General features: G+C 38.1%; 1 protein-coding gene across 1 annotated transcript; it reads right to left on the minus strand.

The window, feature by feature from the left end:
- Nucleotides 1–2,221: 2,221 nt before the first annotated feature.
- LOC139726822 (cancer-related nucleoside-triphosphatase homolog) lies at nucleotides 2,222–7,721 on the minus strand. Its single transcript, XM_071637816.1, has 7 exons — nucleotides 7,703–7,721; nucleotides 6,921–7,064; nucleotides 5,789–5,951; nucleotides 5,331–5,415; nucleotides 5,193–5,213; nucleotides 3,909–4,091; nucleotides 2,222–2,697 (listed from the first exon to the last, which is right to left on the minus strand). Exons 2-7 carry the CDS (start codon nucleotides 6,967–6,969, stop codon nucleotides 2,617–2,619), a joined length of 582 nt encoding a protein of 193 aa, XP_071493917.1. The 5' UTR covers nucleotides 6,970–7,064; nucleotides 7,703–7,721; the 3' UTR covers nucleotides 2,222–2,616.
- Nucleotides 7,722–10,528: the final 2,807 nt, after the last annotated feature.

Below are 10,528 nucleotides of genomic sequence, written 5' to 3' on the forward strand. Positions count from 1 at the left end.
ATATTATGACTGAACCTCTTATTTATGACTTTTAACATGCCCGTATGTGAAACATTTATTTCATTTATTGCAGAGGTCCAAACATTTTTTAAATTAACTTTAATATCTCTCTCAGTGTGTGATGCCAGGGTAGGGGTTAGATCCAAGCAATCATTGTCTTGAATGGAACTCGAGAAATGCATAACCCTGAATGTAGACCTAATGAGCTTCTTCTGTAAATCATTAGAAGGCTAATGTTTGAATGCATGTGATGATTCATCATTGTATTTGACAACATGCAGTGTATCATTGTACACCTGATGTACCCGTTGCTACTGGGTAGCACTGTGATGATCAATGGAGGATTCACACACTTGCATCAAGCAACACTCAAGCCTGCATCTACATTGTACTCCTGCCCCAACCTTTCCCTAGCAGGAGAAATTCCATGAGCCTGTTATTTTTCATTTTCAAATTACTGGTAGTTTAATTTAAAAATTGTGACGTACTGCCAATTTCCGTAGCAACATGTACAGATGTGATTGGGTGAAGAATGTGATAGCAGACAGTGAGGGGCCATGATCTGTAGAAAGATGCCTTTGGGGTTCCTGGATATTATCAAGCTGATGATGGGTCAGGGAATGCTGGATATTGTTTTCTTCATGTTCTGTGGTACAGTGGCCAATTAATTGTAGCAGCTCTTGCATAAGTTGGAATGGCCATGGATGCAATGATATGGTTGTACTGTTTGGAAAATAAATATTCTTCAAACACTCTTTATTTCAAAATCTTCTGAGTACTTTGCAATACATTATTTCTTCAAGTCTTTCTTGTTATTTCGCACTTCATTAATATATAAGCATGCATTAAAATGCAGTCAATCTTACATGACTTGAATGAGGGGAAGTATTCGGACAAGTCAATGAGTGAAAAAGTTCAAGCTGCACTGTTTAGTCAGTTTAGCTCACCCTCAAGCCAAATGTTTGGTACACTGTACAATGTATTCAGTTGATGCCCTTTATTCACACTGTGGGGTTACAACTACTGGATGTTGAATATCGGTATGCTGTACTTAAGATATGGTCATATCATTGACCTTGACAAATATTCTGTTTTATTTGGGGGGTTTCCCCAACCAGGAATGATTGGTTATTGAAAACTAGAATAACAACACATAATGGTAGATGTATCATGATATTCCATTTGCAGTCAAAATTACCAACCAGGGTATACCCCACCTTTAAGTGAGCCAAGACCGAGTCTTTTCCCTCTCACAGGAAAGATGTCACCATGACCACACAAAAGATGCATGTACATGTACTGTAAAAGTGGAAATTTTCGCGGTGTTGAAGTTTTCGCGCATTTCGCGCAACCAGAAACTAGCACGAAAATAAAAGCATGCGAATATTTTTGCATGCCATATGTTCCTGTGCGTGATGTCTTGATTCCGCGGAATTAAAAACATGCAAAACTCTTCTGACCCGGCCAAGCGCGAAAAATTAGTCGCGAAAAAATATCCACTTTTACAGTACATCATAGCCATTTGAAGGAAAGAAGAAATAGAAACAAGAAGTTGTTGCTATCATGCAAACTCAGGAAGAAGTCCTATTCAAATTTCTTTGCACATCCAACAAAGCAGGATTTCTACACAATTTCAATACATGTACAGTGGAACCTCGTTATAAAGAGGTTAGATATAACAAGACCCTCATTTAACATATTGCAGGTCTCAACTCTTAACATTTCTTTGTTTTTGTTCCCTGATATCATGAGAAACCTGATATAACAACGTCATTGTCATGGTTAATAGGTCCTTGTTTAAGTTTTGTTCAACATGACGATGACTTATAATAGTGCAGACATTCCGAGTGTCATAACTTTTTCACTGTCAGTCTGATTCTGCTCAAACTTTACCTAATTTGTTACTTTTACATTGTATTTCACAAACAAAATGAAGAACGCCCTTCTCCCAGGAGCGTATCTAACTTTTAGCAAGCGAAGAATATAAAATGTTAGAGTTACTTTTCTCTCACTTAAAATGTTGGCAGTACAAGCTGATATTTTGAAGTATTTATGCAGTCATGAAACAAAAACGGCATTTTAAAACAAAACCTAGAAACAGGTCTGCAAGGCATGAAAGAGAGGGCTACAACCTTCTATGCTGTAATCTGAAGATTCACAGGATTAGAACTTATCAACATCTTCACAAGTTCATGCATTTACACCTTTGATGATCCCACATGCTTGAAGTCTTGCACTGTTAAAAACACAACCACTTCCATATTGAGGTTTTTCATGTATTCGACAGATCTAATATCCCTTTCTCGCTATTGACTTCTAAGGATTGATTGCTGGTGATGTAAGCAGTCTTGTACTCACATGCAAAAATTTCCTCCAACTTCACACTGTGCCAATGATGTACATATGTAAACCTCTACCTCATTCTTTGCTCACATACAAAAGCACCTCAAAGTTCATGACATTGTAAGGTGTAACATTTGCAATTATTTAACACATCTGAAGTCCAGTGGAAGACAAGTCTTAGTAAATAACATAATTCCCACAAGTGCTTCATGTGCCAGTGATGTCTCTGAGAAGACATTGTTGATAGACCAATGCACAGACTTCTGGTATACATCATCTAAGTCCTCCGCTCCTGGCATGGTGGAGAGAATCCAGAATTTCCCCAAGAATGGCATCTCTATTGTCTTTAGAAATCTGTTAAATAAAAGAGCAGAATGGTATAAATTTTTTCCCCAACACTCGAGCAATGACGGCAGATCAACTGGGGGACAAATTTACAATTAAATGTATGGTACACATGTGCATGTGCTATACTTCTACTGCTGTAAGGGCAACAAAATTTATTCAAAACCTATCCCTGTATGTGTTTTGGCATATGCCAATAGTGTGTAATGTATAGGTGTTGATTTGATCATGACACAAACGCATACTTGCCAACTCTACCGATTTGGGTGGTAGACTACTGCTTTTTAGAGGTTTTGACCGGCTACCGATTTTCTCTTCTGATCTACCGATTTTGTAGCAAACCTAAAATGAAATGAAATAGAAGTCATATTTTCCCTTCATTGTGCGTTGATTCCCTAAAATAAGCTAGTTATTGGAATACTAATAATAATTTCAAAGAACTCGTTCCTCAAAAACGCCGTATTCAGCCTTCTAATATGCACACATGTATGCACACTGCAGTGGCGTACTATAGTAGTCTCATCATATCTACGTGCGTGCAAGACTTACTGTACACGTGTACGTGTAGCTATAGAACCATGCATAATAGTAATGTTTTGGTAGCTCACGTGTGCGTGGTGCGGCCGATGCGGCATACGGTGTGGCATGATCCCAGCTGGCCGTGTATGTACGTGATTATATTAAACGTACATGTATTTTCATATCTAACTTGTGATAACAATATGTTTGATTACTTTTTCACATATGCTTAGCCTACAAAAATTATTTACCAATATGTCTGATTTTATTTTTATATGCATAGTCTACAAAATAGTTCATAGATTTACATGGATTGTATGTTTTTTTATCAATACCAAGAACCCTTTAAAAAGGTTAAAAAGTATGCACCAAATCTCATATTTTGATATTGAAAAACAAAAAAAGTCCAAACCGCGGGAGGGGGACACCCCCCTCCCACACCCTCCCCCCTCACGCGCAAGCGCGCTCGGGCTTGGTCACTTCGCTCCCTCGCAAAATCTACCTCTTCAGGATTTCAAAATGTTGGCAAGTATGCAAACGGATAATATTAAAATTGGACCATGTAGAGAGCATATATGTTTGTGTCAAAAGAAATGGGCCAAAAAATAAGGAAGATAATGAATACGATAAAATCATAGTCACAACAGTGTAGCTAGGCCTTAGTTTTTCCATCAAGATGGAGGTACTGTACATAGACTCACTGTAACAACTTTCACATCAGGTCTGCTACGGATTTCCTCAACAAGGCCAAGGGGGCGCCCTTTGGGTATGGGTATAGTGCCCAGAACAGTTGAGGAGTGCTGGTCCAGAAGCTTCCGAACAGACTGAATGAAACCCTGGCTGAAGAGCTCCATTTTCCCCACCTCGTCTATCACAAAGATGGGCTTCTCTGAAGAGTCTTTCTACATGTAGCAGTGGATTAAATGAACAGACCAATGTTGTACTTGCAACAAAATAACATTGCCTGGCATATGGATTACTCACAGAAGGTCTCATGTCATTGTTCTTGAGAAAAAAAAGCCTTTGCATCAAATATCTACTACAATGCACTCCCGTTATAATGAACACGGCAGTAACAAAATTCTGGTTACAACGAAATAAAGATTCAGGCTGCGACATTACCGGCTCTTTGTTTTTAATTGTTTATTTGTTAAGTTATGACAAAAATTTGATTAAAAGAAACAAAAAACAAAACGGGAGTCCGCTGTAATACCCACAATGACGTGAGAAAAAAAAGCCTTTGCATCAAATATCTACTCGTTACAACGAAATGCTCGGGACCGGCAATTTTCTTTCGTTATAACGAAATTTCGTTATAACGAAATTTCGTTATAACCGAACAAATACAATATATAACGAAAACAAGAAAACCACGTAGATATATCATATTCTGTTTGCTGAATACTCGTCATACACTGGAAAGCTATGTGAAATGTGATGGGATAACTGTATTACAATAATAAACGCAAGTTCCCCTCAGAAACTGTGCGTGACACAAAGAGCGAACACACAGTGGTGTGAAGCGTTCACCCATGCAGAGAAGCTATATATGCTTGTTCCGCTACGAATTTTCGAAAGCAATTCGCATTTCGTTATAACGGAGCACATTTCTTTTGTTTTTCTTTGTCTCTGGCGCTCGGAAAAGACTTCGTTATAACGGAAATTTCGCTATAACCGTGTTCGTTGTAAGCGAATTTTTTACCATAGACTTTAATGGTGATAATTTTGGGACCAGAAGATTTACTTCGTTATAACGAAATTTAGTTATAACCGTCTTCGTTATAACGGGAGTGCACTGTATTTAGATTGATAACACAGTATGCTTGTAAAACAGTGTTCTTACAACAAATCGTTTACAAAACTACAAAATGAAAAAGGTAAAGATATACACCTCTGAACTGAAGATGTTCCACTTTGCCTATTTCACAACCTCTAGTATCATGTGATGTGCACCATAGACATATCTCAGAATCAGAAGATAGTACAGAGATTGCTCTTCCTGGAGGCTTGTGAACCTTTTTTGTATATATATCAGAAACTTATTCTGCTTATAATTATTGGCCCAAACCACAATGATTGAATGTCTCATCTAAATGAGAGCTACAAAAATCAGTAGATCTTACCTTCCTAGACACTACAGGTAACGCAAGCTGTTCAAATGACGGGAGATTAACGGTGTACTGACCGACCTTGGGCCCTTTGTGGTCACTGTGAGGCATAAGTTGGAACAAAAATGGATGACAAATTTATATACTACAATGCAAGAATTTAGCATGTAGTGTACTGCAATGATGTCAATAATTCTGTTCATTCATTTAAAGTCATCTATTCAGACATGCAGTGCTTTGGCAGCGCTCTCATTAACAATGCATCATTTGTAATTGACTATTTCATGAGGACATCTGCTTAATCACTGGCTTAAATAATAATAATAAGTTAAATAAAGTGCAATGTAGTTACAGCATTCATGACAACAACTAGAGTTCTTGCAACTTGTCGGCTGTACTGTCAAGCTGTAGCCATGGCAACAGCAAATAGTGTATGGGTGCTATCTGAAGCAAGGGGGAAAAAAAAGACTAACCCTACTTTGGCCAGTGTCCCCCTCTGCCCGTCAAGTGTCACGACATCAAAGCCGATTCTCTTGCCTCCCGCTCTGACCTCTTCAGTGTAAAATCCCTGGGTGGGAATAGACTTGGCACCTAGTTCTGAGCATGCCTTCCTCACAAGGGTTGTTTTGCCAATGCCTGCAACAAATGTTAATAAAGGCACTCTGCCAGTCATTCACAGACAAAAAAAAAAAAAACCCAACAACAAACAAACAAACAAACAAATAAACTACGGGTACCAGTAACATATGACAGAAACACATCAACCTGAGAACATATTGAAAGGAAACTATGGCCATCAGTGAACAGTCTTGGCCCCGTCTTATAAAGCCTTCAAATCAATCACTCTTATAAAGCCTTCAAATCAATCACAAGTCCCCAAATCAATCGCAACTTGCATTGCAGCTCTCACAAAACTTGTGATTGATTTCTATCACAAGTCTTTATAAGACAGGCCCCAGAATTTCCTTGTTGCCATAAGCAAGTCAACAGCCCCAACCCCCCCCCCCCTCAAAAAAAGAAAAAAAAAAGAAACATATTTAGACAGTTATCTTGTTTGTGTTTTTTTTTTGTTTCTGTGTTTTATGTTGAGGTTTTGCACCTCTACACTAATTCATCATAGATCATGTAACCAGTGACAGAAATATTTCCTTTAAGAGGAAACTAAGAGCAATTTTGACGTTATACCAGCTCGTATCAGCATGGTACACCTTATGGGACAGTACAACTACAAGTTATGTCCGTATCAGGGCAATTACTCCCCGAGGGCAATTACTCCCCGGCTAAATTCTGCCTTGTGATAAGGTTAGAGTAAAGGTTAGGGTTAAGGTTAGGTTTAGGGTATAGAGTTTGGGTTAGGGTTAGGGTTAGGGTTGGGTTCAGGACTAAAATTAGGGTAAGGGTTAGGTTCAGGATTAAAATTAGGGTTAGGGTCAGGGGAAGGGTACGGGTAATTGCCCAGGGGATAATTGCCCTAGACCCGTTATAACAGTACAATCAATATCATATCAACTTTATTTTTGTATATAAATACAGTATGCGTACAATTATGAATCTGCCACAATTCATCTTTCCATCACATATACATTACATACTTCTACATCATACCTGGTGGGCCAGTCAAGAAAATGTGTCTGATGTTTGTTGAGCTGGCCATCTGGATCACAACTGTTCAGACTACTCTGCACTGCAGACCGTCTTGTTTATCCGGAGAACATCTAAACTTAAAATGAGGTTTTTCTTTCTTTTACCCTGATGAGAAAGTTTTCAGAAAAAAAGTAGGTAACATAATGAAAGACTGAAGGTGGCTGCCCCACTTTGTGATTTTCCACATATGATAGAGTCTAATATACAAGGGGAATTATGGCTCAATCCCTGTTGTGTCACCTCTCTCAAATATGGAGTCTAATTAATGTTTTTAAATCAGAATGGTGTCTCTACAATTTTAATTTAATGTTACTTGTTAGTACAAAGTACTAGAAAGTCTGTGGTGGAGCTGGGAATGAATCGAATGTCACCACTTGCATGCGCCGACGAAATAAACGGCAGTGAATGGAGTGGCGATACAAAATATAGAATGCAAAAATTATCAAGCAAAGCACATCCACCATACTCTCAACTCGAGTCAGGAGGCAGAACATAAACATGTGGCCCTGTGGTGCCCTGGAGAGTCGATACGTGGTGTGCTTACACATATTCACAGACATGGGACTATGAACACATTGTAGGGGAAATAGATAAAGAAAACTTGAATTACACACACACACAAACACATGCTGTACTCTCGTAAAGTCCCTAGGTTTGAGTGTTAACCTTTCCAAAAACGTTTATGATTTGTACAGTCAAGATCACCTTTAAACTTTAAAACATGATTCACTCATCATTGTTACCTAGCTTGACCAGACGCCGTTCCTACCAATAAGGCATATCAATATACGCCAAGCCATTCGATCACCTGCGAGCCAGCACCCACGGAACAGCACCACGAACGCAGTGTCCCGTCGCCCGGCGGCCGGCGGTTCGTCTCCCTGCCTAGCGCCCTGGCGGCGCGTTTAAGGGATCGTATAGTTTTGGTTGAGACCTAACTTCACTTTTCTAACTTTTCTAACATTTTTGAGTGAGATAATGAGAAACTTCCTATGAAATATGAAGGATCATGTAATTCCACTAGGAATTCAACATTTATTTGATGAAAATTGGTTTTGCTGAGATACCCAAAACAAAGTAATCCTAAGGCTAATAAAAGGTGGGACCCACCTTTTATTACGATTGCTTTATTTTACTATGTTTTTGGATGTTTCAGTCATTCCAAAACCGATTTTCATCAAATATAATTTTATTTGTCTAGAATGTGATGCTCTGTACTACTTCATAAGTGGTGTCTTGGTGTCCTCGCCTCCACCAATACTGTACCATCCCTTTAAACTTTAATGTTTTGGAAACTACTTAGTGTCGAACATCTGATGGTTTGCGTCCCCCCCCCCCCCACCCCCCCCCTTTCTGATGGCCTTTAAGATTCCGAAATCGAGGTGCATCTTGACAAAGAAAGAGGGAGCTATTAAAATCTACACATATCTGGAAACCAATTTAGAGCATATGTGTCAGATTTTGAAAAATTCAAGTGCTGAAATTGACGCACTCTGGATTGGAGAATCCTCCAACACCCTTGCTTGCGCACACATTCGCTCGCCGAGATGCCGAGTCATGAAAATCTCACTCATAAAAACATTTTGAACTTGGCGTCCCTGCATTTGTTAACAATTTGTCATGTACTATTTATGGGGGAGGGGGCAAATGATACCCCCAATCAATGCCACTACTGTACTGGTTACCAGGATTTGTATTATTATCATATCTTTTTAAAAGAACCTTTTGTGTTAGGTCCTACATATCCAAGTGGTGAACTGGTCCTGGTCATGACAGGAGTGATCCATTTCATGGACTGGAAAAAGGGGGATATGAAAGATAAAGTAGTTTTCGGACTATACTACTCATGTATCAAAATAAACAATGTAAAATATCATGCAATGAGGAGTGTACTGCAGTAATCATCCATGTCTTGCTTCAAATCATGGATTAAAGGTGATTAAAAGTGTTTTTCTGAATAACATTCCTCCATCAAAATAAATGTCTGGAACAAAAATTGTTAGGAAGTGCAAAGTAGAAATCAAGTGACAACCATGTCTGTAGCAAAGCCATATCAGGTTTTATTCAAATATCATGAACGATGGTATTGGACAAATTCCAATTTATCAAAATACACCTATCCAACAGGAATGAATATTACAGTAATGAAAAAGATTGACATTAGATTGCACCATAGTTGGCAACAGGGATGTTGAAAAACATCTTGAGATATACTGTATCACCACTGAATATACATTGTAGATACATGTACCACCATTCCATTACTACAATACATAATACAGGTACATTACAAACTTGTAATACAAATGCAAATGAAAGACACTTATGCACTTTAATTTCAATCACAGGAGTATAGTATAAACAGTAAGAACACCTGTATTCCAGCGTAAGAATGAAATTACACATACGTAAGCTTTTTAAAGCGGGCACTGTTTTAGCAGATATTATTTTCACTGACTAAATCTTTAGCACATTTGAAGCTAGCAGCCATAGCATGCAAAATATTGCAGGCATTTGACACAGACAGTATATGTATTGGCTTAAGATGACCTTTTCCCAAACATGTTTGAATATCAGTCTATTCAATATAACAGCTAAACTTTTATACATTCATATGCTTATTAAAATAAAAAGTGTTAACAAGATTCATGGAATAGTAAGAGGACACCTGCCTCTACAAAGCACCTGTTATTAAAAGTCGCCAGAATACTCACAAGAGTTGTTTGTCTATACATATACATGTTGAGAGTTACAAACATAGAGTTATGCATATGCACACACACACACACACACACACATCCATCCACACACACACACACACACACACACACACACACACACACACACAATATTATCAATAAAAAAAAATGGTCATACATTTGATTTGTTGTTTTTCTCCATAACATGAAACATAACATGAAAAGCACAGCTCACTCTCTGATTTACAGGAACATCTGTGACTGTACATCACAAAACCAACAAAAAGTCACACCCCAAGACTTTATGTGAGGACTCAAAATAGGTCAAATGGGTGAACCTATTCAATTTCTAGTGGGGTATTTTCTTAAAGACAAATCTTTCTTCTACATATATCCACGTTGCAGACCATAAAGACTAATGGGAAGTTGTCGTTTTTTTTTTTTTTTTTTTTTTTTTTTTGCAGTTTCCCAAGAACACCTTTAATTTGCAGAAATGTGATAAGGTACATCTCGGAAGGTCTGTTTCATTTTTTAGAAACCATTTACACGCTCTTCACTTTAAATTAAATTGCTTTGAAAGTTGGTAATGGTCATGAATACAATGTGCCAATAGAGTGTGCAAAATTTTAGTTTAATCTGATAATCCCGTCATTGTGGTTGCCCCAAAGTTTTACATCCTGTCTTTTGTTCCGTTCATTGCACGGAGCGCAGCTTGGTGAGATTAAGCATTGAAAAGACCCTAAACTTGAGAGCCTTTTTTCTCAGCAAACTCTTTTCAAGGATGTCTACATTCTTTCAGACTGTTACGTTAGGATAGTCCATTTGCATTGCATTTAAAATACATCATTTTAAAGCGTGGAATCTGTTCTT

Source organism: Diadema antillarum, unplaced genomic scaffold (genome assembly GCF_040938485.1).
Source record: "Diadema antillarum isolate AM-2024a unplaced genomic scaffold, OU_Dant_1.0 seq00000100_RagTag, whole genome shotgun sequence".
In the NCBI taxonomy this organism is placed as follows: domain Eukaryota; kingdom Metazoa; phylum Echinodermata; class Echinoidea; order Diadematoida; family Diadematidae; genus Diadema; species Diadema antillarum.